This window comes from Chelonoidis abingdonii, chromosome 4 (genome assembly GCF_003597395.2).
Source record: "Chelonoidis abingdonii isolate Lonesome George chromosome 4, CheloAbing_2.0, whole genome shotgun sequence".
Taxonomy (NCBI): Eukaryota; Metazoa; Chordata; order Testudines; family Testudinidae; genus Chelonoidis; species Chelonoidis abingdonii.
The window spans coordinates 4730121-4758086 of record NC_133772.1 but is presented as its reverse complement, the minus strand read 5'-3'; the positions used below and the strand labels follow the sequence as shown (position 1 = coordinate 4758086).

Here is a 27966-nt window from a genome sequence, read left to right as displayed (position 1 = left end):
TCCAGAAGCACCAATCTGGGGTTTAATTAAACCAGGGGGTGGGAAGAGGAAGAGGAGGAACCGGCAGTGTCCAATGCAGCCGTGTTACCCCTTTCTGATCAGGTCCAGTGGGGAGAGGGAGGGGAGCATCACAACGTCGATACAGGAATAGAAAAAAGCGCAGTACATTAAAAATGAGGGGAGAGAAGAGGGGCGGGGGGTCCTTTAAAATCACCACCTCAAACCTGGTATAAATGTACAAAATCCAGCTCCCCTGAGGGAGCAGGGACCTATTTACACTAGGCTGGGGGCCCCAGCTCCACTCCTGCCCCCCCAGTCCACTGGGGAGCAAAGACACCCCCCGAATTCCCCTCTTACGGAGAGATTTGGGGAACCTGAAGCCCAGACTCCTGCCCTGAAAGCCCACGAGCTTGGGGAGATCACCCTTTAACCCTCACCCGCCCCGGGGTGATCCCAACAACCCAGACCTAAACCTCTCCAGTCCAGCAGAGAACACCCCGACAGCTGGTCTTTCTCCCCCAAGCCCTCTCCATGGGACAGCGCGGGGCACCCAGTGCCAACCCTCCTTCACCTGGACCCAGCCAGGCCAGAGGGAGATGGCGAGGCACAGCCACACCCTGAACCCCACTGTCCTGCCCCGCATCCCTGCTGAGCTTGTGTCTGTGTGTAGCGGTTGGGGTGGGGGGTTCCTCAGCGCTCTCACCCCTGACCCTGGCCAGTCCAAGGGATGGGGGAGGGGATGCTACCCCTGATGCCAGGTGGTAGGAGGGGATACCAGTGCTGATGCCAGGTGGGAGGGATGCTGACTGGTCTGGTGTGGGGAGGACATACTGCCCCTGATGCTGAAGTGGGCGGGGGAGAATGCTGCCCCTAATGGCAGGGTGGGGGGGATCCTAGCCAGCCCAGTGTAGGGAGGGGATGCCATCGCTGATGCCAGGGTGTGGGACCCACAGGCATCATTATCTGGAGTCCCGGTCCTTGTAGGCAGTGGTGAGCTCTCGGAGGTCCGGGGCACGGCGGGGGGAGCTGGGCCGGGCACCGGGCACGGCAGGGATGAGGGGCGGAGGGGCACCAAGCAACCCCTCTGGGGGTGGGGCCTTGGCCAGCAGCGCGGCATGGCGGGGGTAGGCCAGCAGCCCCGGGGGGTGCGGGCCCAGCCCATAGAGCCGGGCACGCTCGTAGTCCTCGGGGAGCTCACGCTCCAGGTAGCGGGGCAGGGCATAGGGCTCCCGCCAGGCCTCCAAGGTGGCATAGGGGGATCCGGGGGCCGGCCCAGTCACCAGGTACGGTGGCCGCTCAAAGACAGCCAGCGGCCCCAGCGAGTGGGGGACATGGAGAGCCCCGGGAAAGGGCCCGCCCGCCCGTAGTGCCCCCTCCAGGACACCCAGTTCCGGCTCCTCCTTCACCTTCACTTCCTTCTTGAGAGCAGGGTCAGGGTAGGGTGAGCGTGAGGCCCGGCCCCCCACCGGGCTGCCATAACGCTGCTCCCGGCCTGGCTCGCTGTGTGCCCGCATGGGGCCGTCTTCCAGCCCCAGGGAGGCGGGGTGCTTAGTGGGCAGAGGCGCCGGTGAGGCACGAGGGGGGAGCCTGGAGAAGAGGGTGTCCCTGGAACAGAGGTGGGGGTTACTGCCACGAACTGGGCTGAGGCCTGCACAATCCCCAATTCGTCCCCCTCCTCATCAGTTCCCCGATCCCCCACACTCCTCAGCCGTCCCACCCTCCTCCTCAATCCCCAGCTGTTTCATCTCCTTCCTCGCCCTCGCATCAGCCCCTGATTCCCCCCACAATCTCTGGCCAGCCCGTCCCCCCTTCCCCAGAATCAGTCCTGCCCCCACACCTGGACCTCACTGCCCAGATCCCACCCTGACCCCCCACAACCCTCAGCCAGCCCTGCAACCATCATCTCCTGCCCTCTTGCATTGACCCCTGCCCCCTCAGCCAGCCTGCCCCCACCTCATACCTGTCCTTCTCGTCCTTTATGGCAGGCATCTCCCGCTTGTCCAGCTCCTTGTCGTGCTGGGCCGGTCCGCGCTCAGCTGCATCACCGGCACCCCCTTTGGGCCAGGTGGGGGCAGTGGGGAAAGAGGGGGGCGTGCGGTGCAGCCGGTTCCATGGGTCATGGGGGCTGCCGTAGGCCTGGGCCCCGGGGCTGTCCTTCTGCCCAAACATGGAGCTGGAGTCTGGGATGGGAACACAGAGACCAGATTATGAGACTGGGAAGGACCTAGAACGCCATACAGATGGGAGTGGCGGAGCAAAGCTCTCCCTACAAAAGCGTCACCTCTGCCAAGGGAGGCCCCGCCCCAATGTCCCTTCCCTATCCAGGCCCTGCCTTATCCCATGGGGGATTAGCCTACAGAGGTTCTGAGAACAGGTCCCACCCCTCAGGTGCAGGCCCCGCCCCTCTTCCCCCCAGAAATCCCTGGGGCTTGCCTGCCTGCTCTAGGACAGGCCCTGCTCCAGGGTTGTCACTGTTCAATTACTGTCCCTCTTGGACACAGCCCCCACCCCTCCTCCTCAGGTCTCACTGAGGTCCCACCTCCTCTCACATGGGGGGTCTCACTCCCCAGAGCTCGCCCGTGTCCACAACTTTTCCCTCATCGGCTCCACCCCCAGCCTCTCACCATGCAGGTCCTATTCCCACCCAGGTGGGCTTCAGCCCCCAGGGTTGTTCCACATGGGGCCTAGAACAGCCCTCCCTCCTTCCCAGCACCGGAGTCCGCCTCACACCTGTGGCCCCGTCTCCTCTACTTACTGAAGGCGGGGTTCCCCAGCCCCCCGAAGGCCCCGTTGGAGAGCGCCCCCAGCGCAGCTAAGCCGGTGGGGCGGCTGAAGGGATCTGAAAGGCAAGAAGGAAAGGGAGGGATGAACGGGCGCAGCGATGCCCCCCGGGGCCCCACCCCTGGTGTGCCCCGCACAGCCCATGTGCAGCCCCTGACTCCATGCCTAGTCCTGGTGCCCTGTACCCCGCCCCCAGCTCTTACCAATGTGTGCGCTGGGGCTCAGAAAAGAACTGTGTGGTGCGCTGGGAGGCCCGAAGGAGGCACCAGAGCTTGCCTGGACGGCGCCTGTGGAGGACAGAAAAAGAATTAGATAGGGATGACCTCTTCTCAACCAAATGGCTAGCCCAGCTCCCTCGCTCCCCCAGACTGAGCCCCAACCCCCCACAGCCCCTGAGTGGCTTGTCTCTTCCCTCCCCCAATCGACTCCAATCCCCCCATGTCCTCCACCAGCCCCCTCCCCCAGATAGGCCTCCAACTCCCATGGCACGCTTATGCCGTTTTCCCAATAACCTGGGTCCCCGGGGCTGGGAGGGGGGCAGTGGCTGCAGGCTCTTGGGGCCAGGAAGGTGCTGACCTGTGGGGGTAAAGAGCGTGGCGGGGCGAGTGAGCTCTTGGCTATGAGCAAGGGTTCCAAAGGTCCCTGTGCCAGGAAGGCAGGTGATCAGGTCGTTCCGGAAATCCAGCTTGTGGGGATCACCCTGCATCAGCTGGGGAGAGGGGAGAAAGGAAGTCAGCCAAGGGGGAACCTAACTGCATCTCACAGGGCCCTTCTAGCCCACTCCCACCCAGGCAGGGTCACCCCCAATGGTTACTCCCCAGGGCTCCATATGGCATCAGCCCTCAGTCTCACATGCCTCAGTGCTAGGGAATGGGCCCTCGTGGAGCTCTGGGAACCCTGGGCCAGAGCTCACAGTCTGGGAGCACATGTAATTCTGGGGAAAGTTAACAGGTGAGGGAGGGGTCAACCGATTTGTAAAAAAAAAAATCTACAGAATTCTTATTTCACTGGCGTCACCCTCTACGAGGGACTCTCAGTCCCTACCTCCCTCCACCCCCCCCCAGCTCTAGGTCCTCTGGTTGGTGGAATTTTGGATTATACATCATCAGCAATGGCGCGAGTTGGGTATCATTCCAAAGCCCTTTCTCCCTGCACACAACGGGCCAAACCTCGAACAATTATGTAGTTTGGAATTAGAGACAAATATTGAAACCCCAGAAAGGGTCTTTTGATTCTGCTTTAATCTGGGGATGTGAAACATGCAGCCCTCCCAAAGTGAAACTGGGACCCTCACCTGACAATACCGTGATAGCAATTAATGCTCAGAACATGAGACTGGATTCGGTTTTCTAAGGTTATAAGAAAGGGAAGGAGAGAGATTCCAACTTATTTGGCGTCATCAGCAAAAGAGAAGTGGTTCATTTGTGTGGATCAGGGGTCAGCAACCTTTCAGAAGTGCTGTGCCGAGTCTTCATTTATTCACTCTAATTTAAGGTTTCGCATACCAGTAATACATTATAATGTTTTTAGAAGGTCTCTTTCTATAAGTCTATAATATATAACTAAACTCTTGTTGTATGTAAAGTAAATAAGGTTTTTAAAATGTTTAAGAAGCTTCATTTAAAATTAAATTAAAATGCAGAGCCCCCCCTGGACTGGTAGCCAGGACCTGGGCAGTGTGAATGCCGCTGAAAATCAGTTCATGTGCCGCCTTTGGCACGCGTGCCATAGGTTGCCTGCCCCTGGTGTAGATCATCACTGTTATCAGCTTGGATTATGATGCCAAAAGAGGTGTAATGGGGTGGTGGTGAAGACATCCAGCCCCCAGTCACTGGGCTCCATCCACAAACTGCAAGCCGTGGGCAAGCATGGAGCAGCACCAGCAGGGGCTGTGCTTTGCAGCGGGTGCGTGGACTGTGGTACTGCAGGTGCTGGACGGCAGCTGGTAGGAAAGGCTGGGGGATGGGCTACGCAGCTGGTTCCCAGTGAACGTGCACTGCTGAAGGTAGAAGACCAGCTGCACCAAGTGCCTGGAGTGCAGGGGGTGTGGGAGGGGAGTGCAAGGGTTAGGGGAAAAGAGGCACAGGAATCCACTTTGACCTTCCAGAGGCGACATGTTGTGGGGCAGGAGGGGGCATGCAGGGTTATGTGGACCCCTGGATTTCTTGGGATGCCCAGCAGTGAGGAGGCAGCGCTCCCCTTGGCAGCTGCTCTCTCTATGTCCCCCTAGGAAGCAGCAGGGTGGCTTGCTGAGCCCCCGGCTCCGACCCCTCCATAGGGCTGCTTCTCTTTCCCTGCTGCTGAAGTGCCTGGGCTGCTGCCTGCTTTGGAGACTGCCTGCTGAAGTGAGTCAAGGGGTGGACGAAGAAGCAACATGTGGGGTAGTCACATGCCCCTCCCAACCTTTCAACTGCACCCTCTGCTAGCCACAGTTATACGTCGCCTGCACCCCCATCGTCCACTTCTACCAAGATTCTGGTGCCCTTGACAGAGTAACCCTGGACCATCCCAGACAGTGGTTTGTCCAACCCATTTTGTAAAACCTCCCTCAGAAGCCCGGTCCAGAGCTTCATTACCATAGAAAGTTTTTCCTGCTATCTAACCTACATCGCCCTGGCTGCAATTTAAGCCCGTTGCTTCTCGTCCTACCTTAATTGGACATGGAGAACAACTGATCATAGTCCTTTTTACAACAGCCCTTACCATATTTGAAGATTGTTAGCAAGTCCTCTCTCAGTTGACTTTTTGCTCAAGACTAACATGCCCGTTTTGTTTTTTTTTAACCTTTCCTCCTAGATCAGGTGTTTAAAAAATGTTAATCATCTTTGTTGCTCTACTCTGGACTCTCTCCAATTTGTCCCCATCTTTCCTAAAGTGCTGCTCTCAGAACTAGACACAGTACTCCAGCTGATGCCTCACCAGTGCAGAGTAGACTGGGAGAATTACTGCCCTTGTCTTCGATGTGACACTCCTGTTAATACACCCCAGAACAATATTAGCTTTTTTCACAGCTGCAATCACGTTCTTGACTCATTCAATTTGTGATCCACTGTAACCCCAGATCCTTTTCAGCAGTGCAACAACCCAGTTATTCCCCACATTGTGCCTTTGATTTTTCCTTCCTAAATGAAGTACTTTGCACTCATCTTTATTAAATTTCATCTTGTTGAATTCAGATAAATTAGAGAATTTGTCAGGGTTTGTGTTGAATTCTAATCCTGTCCTCCAAAGTTCTTGCAACCCCTTTCAGCTTGGTGACATCTGCAAAATTTATAAGCATACTTTCCACTCCATTATCCACGTCATTAATGAAAATATTGAGTAGTATTGGACCAAGGAATGATTCCTGTGGGACACCGCTAAATACACCCTCCCAGTTTACCAGCAAACCACTGATAACTACTCTTTGACTACAATCGTTGCACCTTATGGTAATTTCATCTAGACCACATTACCCTAGTTTGTGTCTGAGAACGTCTGGTGGACTATATTAAAAGCCTTACTAAAATCAAGATATATCACATCTTGAAGGAAATTGGTTTGGTTTGACATTATTTGTTCTTGACAGACCCAAGCTGGCTAGTCCTTATAACCCTATTATCCGCCAGGTGCTCACAAACTGATTGTTTAATTATTTGTTCTAGTATTTTTCCAAGTATTGAAGTTAAGCTGATTGGTCTATAATTCTCCGGGTCCTCTTTGTTCCCCTTTTTAAAGATAGGTACTGTGGCTGCCCTTCTCTTCTGGGAGATCACTCTTCCTCCAGGAGTTCTCAGAGATAATTGCTAATGGTCTAAGATTGCTTCAGCTAATTTCTGAAGTACCATACAATGACTTTCATAAGGCCCTGCCCTACTTGAATACCTCTAAAAGTACCAAAATATTCTGTGATGGTTGCCTGGTTCCTTGCTGAAATAAGAGATGTAGAAAATACGGGAGGAATTTAGAAAAGGAATTTGGGTTGTTAAAAGGTCGCCAATTCCTTTCTGTGCACTCGGTTCAGATAAAGATCCTAGAACGTGAAAACAGAGCACTGAAAGTCACTGGTGGGTCGGGAGGGAGGGGGGGCACAAGAGCACCCTTCCCTGGTTTTTCTCACAATGACAGAACTCCATCGAATTTCGAATGAAACATTAAGCATGGCTGGGATGACTTCCCCAGAAGTAGCCAAGCACCGTCTAGATTCGTTAGTTGTTAAATACCAAGAAGGGGTAACTGTAAAGCTACATGATGAAACTGTAATGCTTACTTGCACTGGCAATCTATTTGCATGTAACAGACTGGAGCTCATTAATAGCAGCCTTCAGAGAGGAGATAGTGAAAGATGTCGGTCGAACGGATACTTTGGGCCATGATGTACATGAAGCCTTCAGCACCCAAACACTTATCCAAGACTGTGGCAATTTATAGGCTCCAATCAAGAACAGTAGACTAAAGCTGTGCTCAGACACAAAGAAGGAAGTCAGAGTGAAAGGCTAACCAGACATCACTGTCTGCTTATCTCCTGGCTGTGTCCAGATCACAGCATGATGTTGCTCTACATGAAACTTTGGGAACACACGACTTCTTTGTGGTACCACAATCTACGTTTGAACACAACAGAACAATGCGTATGTACCAGGCAAGAAGCAAACTAATGCACATCTCATGTGGGCTTCCTAAGCCAGCACCTACTGACAACGTGACTGGTGCCTTACGCCAGCAGAGGCCATTTAAGCAAAGCAATCAGAGATGGTATGCCTCAGGTACAAGCTCTTGACAAACCAGAACCTGGTAACACCTGCAAAGATTTGGCTGAGCATTTCATTATGAGGCTACAGAGAAAATACTGGACCTATGATAAACTCCAGCTCATGTTTGACACCTATGCGGGGGAATCAATTAGCAATATTACCAGGAAGGAGATACTGCCCCTGCCTGATACAAAATAATTGACTCCACAAACATCTCCAATTTTCCAGTGAAGAAGTAAGCCTTATACTTGCACGAAGGATGAGTTAACGGCATACACTGCAGGGACAACGCTGCTGCATGCAAAGAACAGATGGAAGAATTTCATCGTTGCATGGTGTAATGAAGCTGCTGCTTTGCACTGCTCAGTGGAGTTTCTTCATAGTTCCCATGAGGTGGGCTGAGACTAAAATGATCTTGCATGCCATCAAAGCCACAGAGAAAGAGATGCTACTAAACTCCAGAGTTTTGCACAAGACACAGATGTTCTAGGTTCTGTTTTTGCACCTGCTTCTGGAGAACAGAATCACTGTATATCCCTCAGAGATGTATTCCTATCACTTGGATCATTAAATGCTATCCACTGGCAGGCTTCCATGCCCTTTCATGATGTGACACTACTGGAAGATTGACTGGGAAGACCAAGTTATCTTACTGGAAGGCATTTGATTCACCTCTCTCCTTGTCCAAAGGTGCTCGAAACAGCGGTGACAGTCACCGATGAGGTTTATAAACTAAGGGCTGGAGAAAAAGCCAACATGTGCAGAGGAGCACATGATTTGAGACAGCACATAGGGAGGATCTATTAACTGGGATTCTCTATAGTCTAGTAAAGAGAAGAGGATAGAAGTTGATAAAGTACACGTAGGAACGCAAGAGAAACAGTCAGATGAAAAGGAGTCCTGTTCAAGTACATCACATGAAGGCAGACAACTAAAAGGTGATGCATATTATAAGTACTTGTATACAAATGGTAGAAGTCTAAATACTAAAATGGGTGAACTTGACTGCCTGGTATTAAATGAGGATATTGATATTATAGGCACCACAGAAACTTGGTGGAACAATGACAATCAATGGGACAAGGTAATTCCAGTGTGCAAAATATATTGGAACGAGAGACTAGGTCATGCTGGTGGGGGAGTGGCACAGAAAGAAAGCACAGGGTCAAATACAGTGAAAATCTTAAATGAACTAAATTGTACTATAGAATCTCTATGAACAGAAATTCCATGCTTGAGTAATAAAAGTATACCAACCACTGGACCAAGATGGTGACTGTAAAATCCTCAGGGAGATTAAAAAGGCTATTAAAATAGAAAACTCAATAATATGATGGATTTCAACTATCCCCATATTGACTGAGTACATTCACCTTGGATGGGATGCAGAAATAACACTTCTAGACACCATTAATGACCGCTTCTTAGAGCACCTAGTCCTGAAACCCACAAAAGGGAGAGACAATTCTTGATTTAGTCCTATGTGGAGCACAGGATCTGGTCCAAGAAGCGAATATAACTGAACCACTCAGTAGTAGTGACCATAATATAATTAAATTTGACATCCTGGGGGAGAGAGTGGAGAGAAAAGAGGAATACCAAAGACACCCACCACCGTGGTATTTAAATTCAGGAAGAGGAACTACAGAAAAATGAGTAAGCTAGTTAAAGCGAAATTAAAAAAAGAACAGTCACAAGAGTAAAATGGAGATATACCTATCTCATAGAACTGGAAGGGACCTTGAAGGTCATTGAGTCCAGTCCCCTGCCTTCACTAGCAGGACCAAGTACTGATTTTGCCCCAGATCCCTAAATGGCCCCCTCAAGGACTGAACTCACAACCCTGGGTTTAGCAGGCCAATGCTCAAAACACTGAGCTATCCCTCCCCCCTGCAAGCTGCAGGGAAACATTTTAAAAACACAATAGAGGCTCAAACTAAATGTATACCCCAAATTAAAAAGAATAGTTAAGAGGACCCCAAAAATGCCACCATAGCTAAACAGAGTAAAAGTAGTATCTAGAAGCAAAAAGGCATGCTTTAAAAGTTGGAAGTTAAATAAGGAAAATAAAAAGGAAGAAAATCTGGCAAATAAAGTGTAAAAATATAATTAGGCAGGCCAAAAAAGAATTTGAAGAGCAACTAGCAAAAGACACAAAAACTAACAGCAAACCATTTTTTAAGTACATCAGAAGCAGGAAGCCTGCTAAAAGCGGGGCCACTGGAGGATCAAGGTGCTAAAGGAGCATTCAAGGAAGACAAGGCTATCGAGGAGAAGCTAAATTCATTCTTTGCATTGGTTTTCCTTGCAGAAGATGAGGGAGATCCACACACTTGAGCCTTTCTTTTTAGGCAACAAATCTTAAGAACTCTCCCAGATTAAGGTGTCAATAGAGGAGGTTTGGGAACAAATTGGTAAGTTAAACAATAAAAAGTTACCAGGACCAGATGGTATGCATCCAAGAGTTCTGAAGGAACTCAAATATGATATTGCAGAACTACTAACCGTAGTTCGTAACCTATCATTTAAATCAGTTTCTGTACCAGATGACTGGAGGATAGCTAATGTGATGCCAATTTTTTAAAAAGGCTCCCAAGCCAATGCTGGCAATTACAAACTGGTAAGCTTAACTTCAATACTGGGCAAATTGTTTGAAATTATAGTATAAACAGAATTATCAGACACATGGATGAACACGATTTGTTGGGGAAGAGTCAACGCAGATTTTGTAAAGGGAAATTGTGCCCCACCAATCTACTAGAATTCTTCGAGGGGGTCAACAAGCATGTGGACAAGGGTGATCCAGTGGATATAGTGTATTTAGACTTTTAGAAAACCCTTGACAAGGTCCCACACCAAAGGTTTTTAAGCAAACTAAACTGTCATGGGATAAGAGGAAAGGTTCTCTCATGCAGCAGTAACTGGTTAAAAGACAGGAAACAAAGGGTAGGAATAAATGATCAGTTTTCCGAATGGAGAGAGGTAAACAGAGGTGTCCCCCAGGGGTCTGTACTGGGACCAGTGATGTTCAACATATTCAGAAATGATCTGGAAAAAGGGATAAAGAGTGAAGTGGCAAAATTTGCAGATGATTCAAAATTACTCAAGATAGTTAAGTCCAATGCAGGCTGCAAAGAGATACAAAGGAATCTCACAAAACTTGGGTGATTGGGCAACAAATGGCAGAAGAAATTCAGTGTTGATAAATGCAAAGTAATGCACATTGGAAAACACAATCCCAACTATACATATAAAATGATGGGGTCTAAACTAGCTATAACCAGTCAAGAAAGGTCTTGGAATCACTGTGGATAGTTCTCTGAAAACATCCAGCAGCAGTCAATATACAGCAGCAGTCAAAAAAGCGAACAGAATGTTAGGAACCATTAGGAAAGGGATAGATGATAACACACTAAATACCATAATGCCGCTATATACAGCCATGGTACGTCCACAGCTCGAATAGCGCGTGCAGTTCTGGTCACCCCATCTCAAAAAAAGACACATTAGAATTGGGAAAGGTACAGAGAAGTGCAACAAAAATGATTAGGCGTATGGAACAGCTTCCATATGAGGAGGGTTAAAAGACTGGGACTCTAACTTGGAAAAGAGATGACTAAGGGGGGGTATAACAGAGGTCTATAAAATCAGGAATGGTGTGGAGAAAGTGAATAAGGAAGTGTTTTTTCCCCCTGCACATAACGCGAGAACCAGGGGGTTACCCAATGAAATGACTAGGCAGCAGGTTTAACACAAACAAAAGGAAGTACTTCAAACAATGCAGTCAACGTGTGGAGTTCGTTGCCAGAGGATGTTGTGAAGGTGAAAACTATAAATGGATTAAAAAAAGAATTTAATTAGATACCTTCATGGAGGATCGGTCTATCAATGGCTATTAGCCACGATAGTCAAGGATGCAACCTCTGAGTGTCCCTAAGCCTTTGAGTGCCAGATGCTGTGACTGGACAACAAGGGATGGATCATGTGACGATTACCTGTTCTGGTCATTCTCTTAGAAGCATCTGGCATTGGCCACTGCTGGAAGACAGGCTACTGGGCTACGTGAACCATTGGTCTGACCCACTATGGCCATTCTTATGTCATAAGTGCACTAGAGGCGTTCATATGCCGAGTTTACCATTTGAAGATGAACATTACAACACTTGCAGAGTTACAGTGCCCATGTTTTCCAAGAAGCAGACCAACGGACATAAATTGCCACTGACAAGGGGTGCATTTAGACCTGCTACCAGAAGGGCAAATCATCAAGTAATGGAACGGCTCCAAGATGATCATGTGCATCCAAAACTACCCTCCTCCTATCTGGCACAGATGGCCTGACCACACCAGTTGTGTGTAAAATACCATGTGCTCCTGAATCCACCCTTACCTAATCAAACGCTCATATGCAAAGACCAGATACTCATCACCCTGCAATGTCTGGCCAGCAGCCTGCCTTGTACAGAGACATGAGAGTGCGGCATGGACAAAGATCAGTGTGACAACGTGCCTAGATGGAGAGGACCCTGATGATGACTTTGATGAAAACACGTTTTCAGTCCTACATGTCAAGGGTAATCCTAGGGAAGTTACCAAAGAACCATGTCTTTTTTATGTAACCAACACATCCCCGGTTAAAGTACAGTTAAAAAAACACAAAACGTCACCTTTATCAATCAAACTTGTAATCTCATTCGAAAAAAAATAGATATTAGATTAGTTTGACAGGATCCATTTAAATGTTCTAGGTTTGGTACTGTTGTGTTCAAGGGAGAAAGGGCTTTTGAATGATACTCAACTGGACTCTTTCTCATGACACCATATTATCAAAATTCCCACCAACCGGAGGATCTAGATCTGGGGCTAGGGGCAATGAGTGTCCCCTGCTATGCCGCAGAGGGTGAAACAACTGAATTTATAATTCTAGAGATATTTAAGACTCAGCTGACACCTCTCTTGCCTTTCTATGGCCAAGGTGGCCCCTGAACGAGTTTTTACTACATTATGCTCCCGGACTATGAGTGCAGGATCCCAGCTGTGCTCTCGCCCAGCACTGGTACTGCAGGGGGCGCTACTGGTCAGGATCTGCTGTCCCCTGCAGTGCCCATTGGGGCCTAGAAAGGGCACCACCACGACTCTACCTTCATCTTCTCCTGGTGCCGCAGGATCATGTAGGCCACGCGGACGTGCATGGAGCACCATTTGCCAGGCTTCTACAAGAAAGATGGGAAAGCATCAGCTCCTGGGACACACCAGGGCAGTGCCCCCGCCTGGACTATTCCCCCTTTGTGACTCAGTCCCCACAGCGCCCCCTGCTGGGCACAAGATGGGCTATTCCCCTGCCCCGTGACCCAGTCCTCCCAGCGCCCCCTGCTGGGCACGCACTGGCCTATTCCCCCCATGACCCATTTCTCACAGCATCCCCTGCTGCAACAAGCGAAGTTACAGGATTGGTACACGTGGTTACTTACCCTCAGGGAGGGTCTGAAAGGGTCCGTGAGCTACAAAAAGACAGAGAGCGGGCGGTTAGAGAGGAATCTGTGCCCACACCACATGCCATGCAAACAGCCCACTGCCCTGCTCACCTGACCCCCTTTCTGGGACAAAGAGGGGGCGACAGCTCCCAGCCGCGACGGCAGCTCTGGGTTAGCGCTCTGGGGAGAGAACAGGGGGGTCAGGAGGCTACAAACAAATCAATCTCCCTACCACAGCCAGAGCCAAAGCCAGGATAGAGTCCTCCCTCCCATTTCTCCCCCACAATTGCCTAGACTCCCAGCCCCCCTACTCTAATCCATGAGATCCCGCTTGCCTGCCACAGCAGGGGATAGAACCCACGAGCCCTAGCTCCCAGCCACTACCCCCCTCTCCCGCCAGCTTTAACCCTCTAGGCCCCATTCCCCTCCCAGAGCTGGGAATGGACAACGTCTACTTCCCTGCTCACCTTAGGCTGAAAAGCCCCCTGCAGGGAGCCAAAGGAAACAGCAGGGGGCAGGACAGGTTGGATCCCAGTCACGGTGGGAGGGAACGTGGCATAGAACTAGGAAGAGAGAGAGGGCATGGAGAGCTCACTGAGTGGAAGGGGAAGTGCCATCACTGCAGGGGTCTCCTAGTCCCTGGGGAATAAGCAGCACCCTGGGACCTCGGACTTCAAACCCCAGGAAAACTCAGCACTACAACATGCCCAGCCTCTCCCTTACTGTATTCCAGCACCTGGGAACCCCCAGCACTGAATCATGTTCCCATCCTTCCGGTTATATCCCAATCCCCAGGAACCCCCAGCCCCAAGACACAGCCCTGTCCCCCACCGCTATGCCTCAGCACCTGGAAGCCCCAGCACCGAGAAACAATCCCATCCTCTGGCTATATTCCAGCTGCCGAGATATCCTGGCACTGACACACAGCCCAGATCCTAGCCCCTGGGAACTCCCAGCACCAAGATACAGCCCCATTCCCCATCGCTATAGCCAGCCCCTGGGAAAAAATGGTTGCTCACCTGGACAGTAACTGTGGTTCTTCGAGATGTGCCCCCTCCGGGTGCTGCCCTCTAGCTGTGCTTGCGCACTCATGCCTTTGACTTGACATTCTCATGGCACTGCCCCAGGCCAGTGTCATATAGCACTGTGCGGGCGAACCGCCCTCAGCTCCGTCTCTACCATGAAGCCCTATAGCAGAGAACTCTGAAGCAGAGGGGAAGGAGGGCGGGGAGTGGCGCGCGCATAGGGACACACATCTCGAAGAACCACAGTTACAGCACGGAGTGAATAACTGTCTCTTCTTCGTTGAGTAGTGTCCCTGCAGGTGCTCCGCTCCGGGTGACTACCAAGCAATTCCCTCTAAGGTCGGGGGGTGGGGGGAGAACGCGTGGCCTTCAGAGTCGATTGCAGTACGAAAGAAAGCACAGAAAACACAGCATCAGAAGCAGAGTCGGGAGTTACTGATGAGCGTTTGGTGAACATGCATATAGAACCCCAAGTAGCAGCCTTACGTATTTCAATCATGGGCATGTTTTTGAGAAACATCGTAGAGGTGGAAACGGATCTCAGGGTGAATTCAGATGTCCAGAGGTGCCTGAATATTACAAGATTTGTACTAAGAATAAATGCAGCCAGATATCCACCTGGCAAGTCTTTGATTAGAGATTGCAGGCTCTTTTCATCTAGCTGCAAGTGAGACACACAATCTTGGGGTCTTTCTGAAAGGGTTGTCATATCCAGAGAGGAGGTGAGGGCTCTCCCAAGCTCAAGGGTATGCAACAATACTTCTTGTTTATCTAGGTGAGGTTTAGGGTGGAAGATCGGCAGGTGAATGGGTTGGTTAATATGGAACTCAGAGGAAGGTTTAGGTAAAAATTCGAGGTGGGATCATAATGTGACCACTTCCTTAAAAAATTCTATGAAAAGGGGCCTTTGCGGGATGTCCCCCATTTCCTCAACCAGTTGCGCTGACAGGATGGCTACTTGGAATGTTGTTTTCATTGATAAATGGAGCAGGCAGCTCAGTTTAAACTGTGATCTTGTAAGGCATTTAAGAACCAGATTACGACACTTAACTGACCGATTCTGATTTCTGAGCTGCCTGAGGAACCTCAATATTGTTGGGTGGGCAAGAACAGAATAATCCTCTGCTGAAGAATGGAAAGCTGGGATGGCTCTAATGCAACTCAGCAATAGCCCCGAAATTTTTAGAGTTAGGATATAGTCCAGTATATCTGGCTGCGATGAGGTTGGTGGAATATGTCGGAGGTCACATCAGCAGACAAATCTTGTCCATTTGAGAGTACGTGTAGTGAGTAGACTGTTTTCTGCTGTGTAACTACTCTTTTTACCTCCTCTGAGCAGGCTGTCTCTAATCCCATGAACCATGGAACAACCGTGCTTTAAGACGAAGCATTCCAAGGCTGGGATGAAGGATCTTCCAGCCCTTCCTGGGAAGGCAGATGAGGATCAACATGGAGAGTGATCAGTGAGCAAACAAACTGGTGTATCAGGTAAAGAAACCATGTTTGTCTGGGCCCGATCAAAACTATTCGGAGGACTCTGGTTCTGTCCTTTTTTTATTTTGAGCAGAACTTTGGCTATTAGAGGAGTCAGTGGGAATACAGGCAGTAGATCCAACGACCAGTGAAGGCATCTCACAGGAATCGGTGATCCAGTCCGCCTCTGGAGCAAAACTAGGCAGATCTCTTGTTTATCGCTGTTGTGGACCGGAAATCGAGCAACCTTCTCCAGTTTGGGACCTATCTGGGATGCGCCTCATTACTGAAATATGTAGTGTAATATGCCGGAATCTATTTCTCACTCATGGTCTTGGAAGAAGTGCCTGCTGAGAGTATCCATGGTCACATTCTGAGCCCCTGGAAGATAGGCTGCTGTGATGATGCTCTGATTGTATACGCACCAATTCCAGAGCTTGACAGCCTCAGTGCAGAGGGATGGGGATCTTGCGTCTCCTTGCCAGTTGATGTAAAACATGCATGACATGTTGTCCATCGCAACCTTTATCTACTTGCCCCGATTAGTGGTAGAAACTGAAGAAAGGCGTATCTGACCACTCTGGAATTTGATGAGTAGCATGGTCCCTTGTGACATCCATTTGCCTTGGGCCATGTGAACATCCAGATTCTCTCCCCACCCTAGCATGGAGGCAGTCATTATGACGAGCGTTGGGAAAAGACATATAAATGGGAGTCCTGCACACACACTGTGACGGTCTTTCCAACAATTGATGGACTGTTTTATGCAAGTGGGTATGGAAAGAAGCATATTTAAACTGTGTCTGTTTGGTGACTAAACACTCTTGAGCCACCCTGGAAGGCAGTGCAATCGGAGTCTTCCGTGATCGACTAGCTGCCATGTGCCCCAACAACTGAAGACAGTTCTTGACTGAAGTTTGGGTGCTGAGTTGGATTGTATTGGGTATGCTGGAAAGAGCCACACACTTGCACAGAAGAAGGTAGGCTCTTGCTGTTACTAAATCAAGATGTGCTCCTATGAATGCTAAGTTGTGCACAGGGGTCAAAAGGAGATTTTTGAATGTTCAGTTGTAGGCCCAAGTTGAGGAAGAGATCAATGGCTTTGGAAGCGGCCCAAGAAGTCAGTTCCAGGGAGTGACCCTTCAGCGGCCAATCATCCAGGTAAGGGAACCCTAAAATACCTTTCCTGCAGAGCTGTGCTGCTATTACTGACATGACTTTCAAAAAGACACTCGGGGCAGATGACAGGCTGAAAGGGAGCACCTGGTACTGACAGTGGTCCTGACTGACAATAAAATGTCCGTTGTGAGATGGCTGGATCGCAATGTGGAAAGGCACATCCTGAAGGTCAAGGGCTGAGAACCAATCCCCTGGATCTAATGATGGAATTAACACTGCAAGTGTCACCATTTTGAATGTTTGTGCAAGTGCTGAGTAGCCTCAAATCTAGGATGGGTCTCCCAGGGCCATTCTTTTTTGGTATTAGGAAATGCCTGGACTAAAACCTCTTTCCTCTGTGGTGCATGGGAATTGGTTCTACAAACACCCAAGTGTAGGAGAGAGGTTATTTCCTGACAAAGCAAGCTCCTGTGAGAGGGGTCCCTGAAAAGGGATGGAGAGGGCGGTTGGTCAGTGGAAAAGATGTGGAGGGGATGGCGTACCCTGTGGAGATGATCAAACCCATCTGACTATAGGGATCGACTCCCAAACGTGCCTGAAGAAGTAAAGGTGGTCGCCAAAGGGAGGAAGGCAGTGGAACTGGCGGAGGTAGTACAGATGAAGGTGGTAATTCAGAATCTCAACCAGCCCATCAGAATTGCTGCATGGAGGTGGAAGGGTGCAAGGCAGAAAGCTGAGAGTTGGATGGTTTCCTTCTCTGGAATTTGGGTGTATTCTGATATGGTTCTCACAGCTTCTAGGAGATCAGGAATTGAGCTGTCTGGGATCTCTGAGCTGTCTGGGACTTGCTAAACCATCTCTTGTAGACAGACGTATAGTTCCCAAGAGAACACAAAGTAGCCCTAGAGTCCTTTAATGTGCTCAGAGAATCATCTGCACCCATCAAAAGGAAGGTCTTGCACTGTATTCTGCTCCTCTTTCAGAAATCCAGAGCTAGAGCCAGGAGGCTCTTCTCAGAACTACTGCTGCAGAGATCGAATGGGCAGCAATATCGACAGTGTCGAGAGAGGCATGTACTGGTGTTCTGGCAAGTAGCTGGCCCTCCACAATAATTGCCTGGAATTGCTTTCTATGCTCCGCCAGTAAGTGGTCAACAAAAGGGAGGGGGGGTCACAAGGTTATTGTAGGGCGGGATTGTGGTACTGCTACCCTCCCTTCTGCATTGCTGCTGGTGGCGGCGCTGCCTTCAGAACTGCACAGCTGGAGAGTGGCGGCTGCTGGCCGGGAGCCCAAATCTGAAGGCAGAGCCGCTGCCAGCAGCAGTGCAGAAGTAAGGATGGCCTGGTATGGTATTGCCACCCTTCCTTCTATGCTGCTGCCTGCAGAGCTGGGCCCTCAGTCAGCAGCTGCCACTCTCTGGCCGCCCAGCTCTGAAGGCAGCAGCACAAGAATGACTTGGTAAGTATTGCCACCCTTATTTCTGTGCTGCTGCTGGCAGGGGGCTGCCTTCAGAGGTGGGCACCCAGCCAACAACCACCGCTGTCTGGCCACCCAGCTCTGAAGGCAGCGCAGAAGTAAGGGTGGCACTACCCCAATCCCCCTAAAATAACCTTGCAACCCCCCTGCAACTCCCTTTTGGGTCAGGACCCCCAATTTGAGAAACGCTGGTCTCCCCTGTGAAATCTGTATAGTATATGGTAAAAGTACACAAGAGACCAGATTCCCTGGTCCGTGAAGTATTTTTCATGGCCATGAATTTGGTAAGGCCCAGTGATTATATTTCACCATTATCGCCTGATAGTTGGTTACTTTAAGTTGTAAGGAGGCTGACGAGTAAGATCTTCAACCAACTAGGGCTAAACATTTATCATCTCTTTCATGGGGTACGGATTTAGCACAGTGCAGCCCTCCACATTCGTTAACTGCATCGACCACAGTAGGAGGAGTAGGAGAGGGCTAGAAAAAACAAATCTTTTGCTGGAATATAATATTTCTTATCCGTTCTCTCACATGTAGACAGAATAGTGGCTGATGATCGCTGGGGGGTCCAGAAGGGCCTTGTTGACACGCAAGGCTATGTGGGCAGATGAGGGTGAATGAAAGACACCAAGCGGCTTATGATGAGGTTCTTTAACCTCTTGGAGAGGGATCTGCAAGGAATTGGCAATTCTCTTGACCAGATCCTGAACTGCTTAAAATCATCCATCAAGGATGGAGGATGAGGCATGACTGCTTCATCAAGAGTTGAGGAGATGTGGTTGGAGGAGAGACCTCTTCAATGGCTTTAGTTTCTTGCTCCTCAAAAATTTCTTCTTGAAGATCAGGTGTCCTAGAGAAGACAGGCGATGAAGGTTGCCTGTCTTTGTGATGGGTGGTGCTCGAAGCCCTGGAAAATTGTTAACGATAGGCTGCTTTGGTACCAAGGGCGCACAGGAAGAGCTTTTCTTGCTGCTTTGGTCTGCTCATGGTACCAATGATTGTGCTGGGCCTGAGGCTTTGCCATCTTTTGGTTTAGTGGTGCCCTCGGAACCTGAGGAACCAGCAGCCTCACAAGTACCAGATTGGAGAACAGATAGTGCTGAAGTAGCTGAAGACACTGACGACCTTGGCGTTTTTGAGATAAATTCTACCTGGTGAACTCAGGGCACGACCTTCGGAAGGCTTATGAAAGGAGTCTTGCGTCTTTCTCTTAGATGCCCTCGATGAGGGCAGCTGAGAGATAGTGGAGGTAGCATATTTTCCGGGAGACTGGTGTACAGGAAGAGTCATTTGGCCTGGGTCAGAAGCCAGGCATAGTGAGCTCTCTATCATCAGGAAAGGAAGTTTGATCTCTCAGATTTTTCTGGCTCCAGATGTCAATGCCAGACAGAACTTACACTTCTGGGCAACGTGTGATTCCCTGAGGCAACAAGTGCACTGAGCGCCCGTCACAACAGACAACATTTGACACCGGGAGAACTGAGCATAACCTCCCAGTGAACAGGAACTACCTTATCTACTAACTAATATCTATCTAAATGTAACAGATTTTAAAAAAAACAACATTATTTTTCATAACTGGGAAGCTACTACTACCACTTGTTAACTGATTACACTAATGTTAAACACTACAGACGAACTACTACAATAACAAAGCAGGACACAGTTGAGGTAATCTCAGCGGGAACCACTGCCAGAGCTCTGCCTTTGGCTGAGGCGGCTGAGAAGGAACTGAGGGCGGTTCACTTGCGCAGTGCTATATAACAGCAGCACAAGGCTGACTAGCACGCATGTGTGAGCAGACCAGACACTGCTATGAGAAATCGCTGACCAAAGGTGCAGGGGGCACAAGCGCACTTACAGTGCACCAACCACACAGGGACACTGCTCAAAGAACCACCCCTGGTACTGAGACATGGCCCTGTCCCCACTTCCAATATCCCAGTGCCCAGGAGCCCAGCAGCTAGACACAGCCCTGCCCCCACCCCCCATATCCCCAGCAGCCTTGGCACCTAAACACAGCCATGCCTCCGCCCCATATCCTAGCCCCCAGGAGCCCTGGCACCTAGACACAGCCCTGCTCTCTCCCCCAAATATCCCTAGCCCCCAGGAGCCCTGGCACCTAGACACATCCCAGCCCCCAGGAGCCTTGGCACCTAGACACAGCCCTGCCCCACCTCCCCCCAATATCCCAGCCCTTGGGACCCCCTGGCACAGGGAAGTGGCTGCCAAGGCTGCACTCACGTTATGCCTCAGAAGCCCATCAATCTTGCCTGGGTATTTCTCAAACTGGAAAAGAAAAAGTGTGATATAAGGGGAACCCAACGCACTAGTGCTCTCTAGAGGGGAAAGAGCCTGAGTCCCTTTCCCCGCTCCCCATGAGGCAGAGTTTCCTGCCCTGGGGTTGGACCGGAACAGATGCCCCTGAAGGGTCACTCACCATGGCGGGGGTGGGCACCATGCCCGGCGGGAAGGGGGTGAAGTGCTGGTGCGTGTGCTGGTGGGTGTGCTGGTGCTGGTGGTTGTGCTGGTGGAACTGGAAGGCCAGCGGGCGGATGGCAGCTGCCCCCATGTCGGCCCCACCCTGTGCTGTCAGGAACCGCGAGCTCAGGCCCTGCCGGATCAGCTCTTGTTCTAAGCAGGGAGAGGAGAGAGCAGGGGGTGGAGTTATCAGGGGGAGATGTGACCCCCTTGTAGCCCCTCCTCCTCAGCCCCCCAGAGAGATGGGACCACCTCCCACCATATCTTCCTGAGAAATGAAACCCCTTCCACCACCACCAGCCACCTCCACACTCTCCCAGAGAGATGGGATCCCCGTGCCAGCCCCTCCCCCTGGAGATATGGGAACCATCTTCTGCCTGCCTCACCCTGAAAGATGTTATCTCCCCCCTCCGCCAACCCCTTCCCAGAAGAGATGGGACTGGCCCCACCAGCCTCTCCCTTTCCCCTCACCAGCCTCTCCCAGCCAGCCCTGCCATGCACCCCACCCCTACCCCTGTGCCTCCTTCCCAACTCACCAGATAAGGCTGCGGCTGCGGCTGCGGCCGGGTGCCCGGCGACCTGGAGCAGAGGGGGTGGTGGGGGCAGGCCCGGAGAGGGGGAGAGGTGGGTGATGTGGGGCGAGGGTGGAAGGAAAGGTGGGGGGCAGGGCAGCGAGGGTGGAGGGGCGGGGAGGAAGCTGTGAGGAGGAGGAACACGGGGGCAGCAGGGCCTTGGCGTGTGCGCTGCTCCGGCTGCACCTGCAGAAAACAGAGAGGAAGAGAGAAAGTCAGCCCAGGGGAGAGAACGAGCGAGACCGAACGAGAGGAGAGTAAGTGGGGGGAAGATGAGGGGGTATGGAACACGGAACCAGGGGAGAAGGGGACACACGATTGAAAGAGAGCAAGAAAAGAAGGGGGGGAAGGTAACAGAACGAAGGGGGACAGAACGAGGCAGGAATGCACGCCCTAGCTCACTCACCCGGCGATGCTGAGGTCCAGCCCTGCTCCATAGGGCCCCGGCGGCGTGGGGCTGGCGAAGGGTGCTCCCTTCCCATGCACAGTGGGCTGGGGCAGGCCGTGGGGTGCTGGGCCCCCCTGCGGCACCGGCGGCTGGCCCCGGGGCTGGGGCGTGGTGCGAGCAGCAGCCGGGTTGGGTGTCCGGGAGGGCGGCGGGGCTGGAGGAGTAGGGGGCCGGGCCGGGGCCACAGGGAGGGCTGGGGCTGCCTGAGAAAGGGGGTCCTTGGGCAGGAAAGGCACTAGCAGGGGGTCCCCGTCGGCCTCGTGGCTCCGCTCCTGGCTTCGCTCCAGCCCTGAAACCTTGGGGATCACAGAGAGTTTGGCTGCACAGCTCCCGTTCATGGCACCAACTGGGCCCGAGGCTGGGGAGAGAGACAGCAGCCAGTGAGAGACCACCCAGCACCAGGGGGCACTCTCCTGGCTGCCAGTGCTGCCCTGATGCCCCAATGCAGCGCTGGGGTGGGGTGGGGTGGGTGCTGCCATGCAATGAGCAGGGTAGGAGGGCTCCGTAGGAGGCACTCCCCAGCAGTCAGTGCTGCCCTATGCCCCAGAGCAGTGCTGGGGGTGTGTGACAGGCTGTACCTCATGTTCACACTTTTCAATAGACCATAATAAATTGTGTATAAATGTACTGCCTCACAAGGGATATCTGAAAACTCATAATCTGCTGAACATTTTTGTCCTGGTAAAATATGTGTGGCAACAACGCATGTGAAGTTATAAGATTCTACTATATCACATTGTTGTAACGTGTTCCAAGTTTAGAAAAGCAGGCCCAAAACAGTTCTTCAGAGACAAAAAAGACACATTAATGTCCTGGCCAGGTATCAGCACAACCAATGAACCATCATATACTACCACCTAGATAAGCGGCCATTCTTTGGCAGGAAGAAGGGTGTGAGCGAGAACTTTACATATTGGCAGAGCCACAGTTGGGGAGTTCCATGGAAACTGTCTGTCTGTCTCCTGAACCCCAGCTGGAGATAATCCTCAAAGAGGGGAAAAGCATATGGGAAACAGTGGCCTCCAATCATCTCTGGCCCCTCATCTCTACTCACTGGAGCAGTGACGTTAGAATGACAAAGGAAGCATCACTGAACTGGGGGGGAATCCTGGCTGAAGCAATCCAGCCAGACTGCTGTAAGCTTATGGTGAGAAAAACATTTTTGCTTTAAGTTCACTTAGCTTGTTAAGGTAGGTACTTCCTTGTAAAAGGAAGTATTTTTTCACACACTGCACAGTCAACCTGTGGAACGCCTTGACAGAGGATGTTGTGAAGGCCAAGACTACGACAGGGTTCAAGAAAGAACTAGATATATTCATGGAGGATAGGTCCATCAATAGCTATTAACCAGGACAGGCAGGGGGATAGTTGCCAGAAGCTGGGAATGGGTGACAGGGGATGGATCACTTGATGATTAACTGTCTGTTCATTCCCTCTGGGGCATCTGGCCTTGCCCACTGTCGGGAGACAGGATACTGGGCCATATGGACCTTTGGTCTGGTGTGGCGGTTCTTATGTTAGGTATTAGTTTGTCTTTTTGACTTATTTTCTTTATAACCAATTCTGACTTTGATGCCTCTTTACTTGCAATCACTTAAAATCTTTCTTTCTGTAGATACCAAACTTCTTTTATTGTTTTATCTAAGCCAGTGTGTTTGGACTGAAGCATTTGGGAACTGCCACTTGAGACAACATTATGCATATAATTTTCCATTGATGAAATGACTGACTTTCTGTGAGCTTGTATGGCCCAGTTGGGAACTGTACAGTACAAGACATACATTTCTGGCGGACAAGGTTGGGACTGGGAATTTGCTGGTGTCACCCTGTATGTAATTCATGAGTGGCTGGCCAGAGTGCACCTGTCATTTAGCTGGGAATGATTTTGCAGGCTAGGGGCTATGAGTGAGCAGGACCAAGAGTGGCTGTTCTCACAGCAAGGCAGAGCAAAAGGCACCGCAGCCTAGAGAATGAAGGGGCACAGTTGTTCAACAGTCTGGATTGTATCCGGGGTAATGTCACAGGGGGCACTGCGCTGCAGCGAGCAGGGCGGGGGGGGTGGGCTCTGTAAGGGCTGCTTTTCTCCTTTAGCACCCACCTTTGTTGGTTGAGACAGTGAACGATTGATCCAGGTCATCATTGGAGGCCTGATAGGGAGAGAAATGAACTCAAGTTATCACTGGTTGTGGGGAGCCCCCTGCTGCCAACTACACACCAGGAGCCCCCCCAACCATCCTTGATTCTCTGAGCTCCGCAGGGAGGGGTCCTCTCCCAAACGGGCCTGCCCGGGGTCGGGGGGAGGGGATTAGGGACGGGAGGAGTGGACTGGTGGAGTTCAGGGGGTGGAGATGGGGGCAGGAGGAGAGATAGGGTTCAGGGCCTCTCACCTGCTCCCCTGGGTCACTCTCCATGTCGCACTGCAAGGGAGAAAGACAAAGGTGGGATGAGTGGAGGGCGAGCTGCCTGAGCCTGCCCCTAGGGGGTGCCGTGGGCCAGACAAAGGGGGGAGAGGCGGAGCGCAAGACACCCACTTACTATGTATCCTGTTTCCAAGTAGGAGCGGAGGGAGGCCTGTGGGAAAGAAGGGATATGATTGGCAGCTCCGCCCCCTGCTGAGCTGAGCTGGGATGCCCCTGCCACGTGTAATATGCTCCTCCTGCAAGCCACCCACCCCTGGCCTGCACCCCAAAGTCCTCATCCAGCCTCCACCCTCCTTTGCACCCCCATGCTCCATCTCCCTCATCTCCCCACCCTCCCTTGCACCCCCAGCTTTTTCCCCCAACCCAGCCCCTACTCTTCCAGCATCCCCACTGTTCCCCTTTCACAGTACCCCACCCACCCCTGCAATACTGTACCATCCCCCTGCCCAGCTCCCCACGCTCCCTTGCAGCCCCATGTCATCCAGACCCCCAGTTCTCCCTGCCCAACCCCACATCCCCGTCTCCACTCACCTCTTTCCTCCTCCTCTTGCTGCGTCTCCTCAGCGCCCGTTCCCCCGCATGTCGCCCACACCCTTTCTCTGAGCTCTCATCACGGCCCTCCTCCTCCTCTGAGCCGCTCCCCTCATCCCGCTTCCGCTTCCCCGAGTGCTTCAGCCGATGCTCCAGCCGCTCGGGGGTCCTCAGTGTCGTGTCCTTCTGTGGGGAGGGGGAGATGGTGAAGCAGCTCCTTGAGGACAGATGACACCTGCCCAGGCACCCCTAATGAGTCCCCTCACCTAGCACTTAGACATAGCCACCTCTGGGGTGGGGCGTGGGGGGCTGCTTATACTGGGATCCCTTGCCTAGTGCTGAGATATGGCCACCTCTTGGGCGGGGCACAAGGACTGTTTACATAGGGCTCCCTTGCCTGGTGCTGAGAAGCAGCCACCTGGGGGGCAGGACATGGCAGAATACAACTGCCCTAGTGGAGTTTGACCTTTACTCTGGGGTACACGCCTTGATTCCTAATCAGTCCAGTCTGACAAGAGGAGCAAGCATGAGTCACTGCAGAACAGGAACATACTGAGACTGGAGAGCTCCCCACCCTGCATTCCTGAAACCTGGATTCCCCGCTTCACATTTTAACTGGAAGATGTCTTATGGCATATCTACGCTGCCCATGGCACAGCGCTGCCACGGCCATGCTGTAACGTGGGCAGTTTAGTCACACTTTATCACCAGGGGAGAGCTCTTCTGGGGATAAAAAAATAACCACCTCGAACAAGGTACCTATACTGGCACACTTCAGTGCTAAAACTTGGCACTTGAGGTGTGTTTTTTCACACCCCTGAATGACTGAAGTTTTGGCAGTGTAGACACAGCCTTACCTGAGGCTTGACACAGCACCTCTTCCTAAAGGAGGGCAACCTTCCTGGACACAGCACTCAGGATCCCAGATAAAGGTCATGCCGCCCCCCCCGCTATATCCCAGCCCCCAGGAACCCCTGCCACTGAGAGATAGCCCCATCTCTCCCACTATATCCAGTGCTAGGAACCCCCGGTTCCAACACACAGGCGTCCCCCCCAGCTATATCCCATCCCCTGGCACTGTGACACATCTCCTCCGTCATCCTATATCCCATTCCTTAGCATCAAGACACAGCCCTGTCCTGCCCTTCCCTCCCACTCCCGCTTCACTATATCCCAGCCCCCAGAAACCCCCAACCCCAAAACACATCCCTGTCTCCCCAACTATCTCAGCCATCAGGAACATTTGGTACCTAACTACATCCCTCACTATATTCCAGCCCCCGGGAACCCCCAGCACTGAGACATGGCCCCATCTCCACTCTGTATGCCGAGTACTCCAGAAACATAACCTCATCAATCCACCCTATCTGGGCTGGGCTGCCGATAATTGTCTGTTTGGGGTGTGGTGTATGTGTGTCGCACACCACTGTGCTTCGCCGGGAATGGGCTCTGCTAGTGTCTCCTGTGCCCTATAGTGCCTGTGGCTGAGGACAATTCTCAGCCCCTCACCTCCAGTGCCTCCAGACTGATGAAACTAGCAATGACAAAGCCGTCAATCAGATCCTCTTCCTCCTCTTCCTCCTCCTCCTCCTCATGGCTACAGGAGGAGCCTGATGGCCTTGTCCTCCGCCGCAAGGGCCGGCGCCGGGGCTTACCGGGCGCCACAGAGGCTGGTGGGGCAGGACCTTCGCTCTCAGAGTCTGAAGAAGAGGAGAGGACGCCCCGGTGGGCGGGCTCCCCTGAGCGTCCCCCCCGACGTTGGCTCCGGCGGCTCTCACGGTCCCGCCGCGAGCAGCGCCGCAGCCTCCGGGCCCTGCCACCTCCCCCGCTCCAGCAGGGGGCAGGAGCTGCTGCCGCTTCCATGCTGCCCCCTGCCAAGCCTCTTCCTCTGACGCCTTTCACCCCTCTCCGGCCTGCTGCATGGCAGCTGTTCTGAACGGGGTCCTCTCCTCTGGGCGCTGACTCCTGGAGAACCAGAGGGGGGAGCTCCTCCCCCAAGAGGTGGACAGGGTGTGTCTTCGTCCTCCCCTTTAAACACTTGCTGGCAACCTCCCCTTTAACGGGGATTTTGACACACGCTAGTTATCTTCCCCCTTGAAATCTGATTTAGGGCCCCCCAACACCAACTCCCTGTGGCAGTTTCTTTGGGGGGGGCCTCCCCTTCAGTACGCCACGGCGGCTGCTCTGTGCGTCCTCCCCTTTAAGGCAGGCCTTTCCAACAACAGACCTTTAATGCCCCTTGACATAAACTCCAAGACCCGGGTGGGCCGAGATGCGCCTCCCCTTTAATTCAGATTAACTTGCTGCCGAACCCAACGACGCTACAACCCTCTTCCAAAGGGCCTCCCCTTTAAGGCTAGGCATGAAACGGCTGAGGCGGCTTCTGGGAGGCCTCCCCTTTAATCAGGCCTCACATCCCCCTGCGCTATTTGGGCGGGCTCGACACTTCCGCCACAGACAGTCCCTGGGGTAGCCGGCCTGCGCGCGAGGCAACTTCCCCTCGGAGAGTCCGGCGTTAAATGTCTTCAGCCATCAAACACGTCGGAGGAGAGGGAGAGCAGTGACTTCCCCTTTAAGACTCCAGCTTCCACTTCTGCCAGCAATGGCAATGGTCGACAGGCCGAGGGGGTCACCTCCCCTTTAACAATCCAGGAGTAACGCTCCCCCCGCGAACGCGCCGGGCTTCGCGAGTCACCTCCCGTGTGAAAATTCAGAGTGAACCGCTCCTGCCTCCCGGGGGGGGGGGGGTCACTGCCCCTTTAAGAAACCGGACTGAAAGCGCTTCCCGGGATTCGTGTCAGGGGCCACGTCCCCTTCCAGAGTTTAAATCTCACCAGCCACTTCCGTAATTAGGCCAGCTGGCGTCCCCTTTAAGAACTTGGCGTCAAACTCCTCCGACAAGAAACCCCCTTCCACAATGGGGCGGGAGCGAACTCCCCTTTACCAGCTCCGGGCTCCCTTTAAATCCATTGACAGGCGCTGGGACGAGGAGGGGGGTTGTTTTCTTCCGGCAGAAATCCCTCTTGACTCCTGACGTTGCTCTGTCCCTTTAAGAAGGCGGCCGTAGAGGGCAGGAATCCGTTGGCGGGGGCGGGGACGGGGCGGGGAGGGGGGCTCTCGCGGCCGCTGCGGGGAGCGGGGCGTCTCGCGACCCCCGCGTTGATTGGCCGCGAGGCTCGTGCCCAGCGCTGTCCTCGTTGCCCCCCGCTGATTGGCCGAACCGGTGGGGAGGGAATGGTTCGGTCCGAGCCGGTCTCTGCTTCCCTCACGGGAGGGGGCCCGGTTGGTCTCGCCCTCCCCTCCACGGGCCGCGCCCCTCTCGCCGCTGTCCCCCGACTCTCTCGGCTGTCTCTGCGCGTCGCTGCCGGATCCTCTTCTCTTCTGCGCACGGCACGCGACGCAAGGCCGTCCACAGCGTGAGATCCCTCCG

At 52.3% G+C, this 27966-nt stretch overlaps 1 protein-coding gene across 1 annotated transcript; it reads right to left on the bottom strand.

Annotated features, from left to right (window-relative positions):
• FBRS (fibrosin) lies at positions 1 to 27941 on the bottom strand. The gene is made up of 19 exons (XM_075064697.1): positions 26046 to 27941; positions 24537 to 24722; positions 24121 to 24156; positions 23973 to 24002; positions 23684 to 23732; positions 21544 to 21943; positions 21236 to 21323; positions 21102 to 21192; positions 20525 to 20718; positions 20329 to 20373; positions 13456 to 13551; positions 13100 to 13168; positions 12986 to 13015; positions 12656 to 12727; positions 3358 to 3490; positions 2985 to 3068; positions 2756 to 2839; positions 1961 to 2180; positions 1 to 1605 (listed from the first exon to the last, which is right to left on the bottom strand). The coding sequence occupies exons 1-19, from the start codon at positions 26397 to 26399 to the stop codon at positions 960 to 962; spliced, it is 2907 nt and encodes a 968-aa protein (XP_074920798.1). The 5' UTR covers positions 26400 to 27941; the 3' UTR covers positions 1 to 959.
• Between the last annotated feature and the right edge of the window lie 25 nt (positions 27942 to 27966).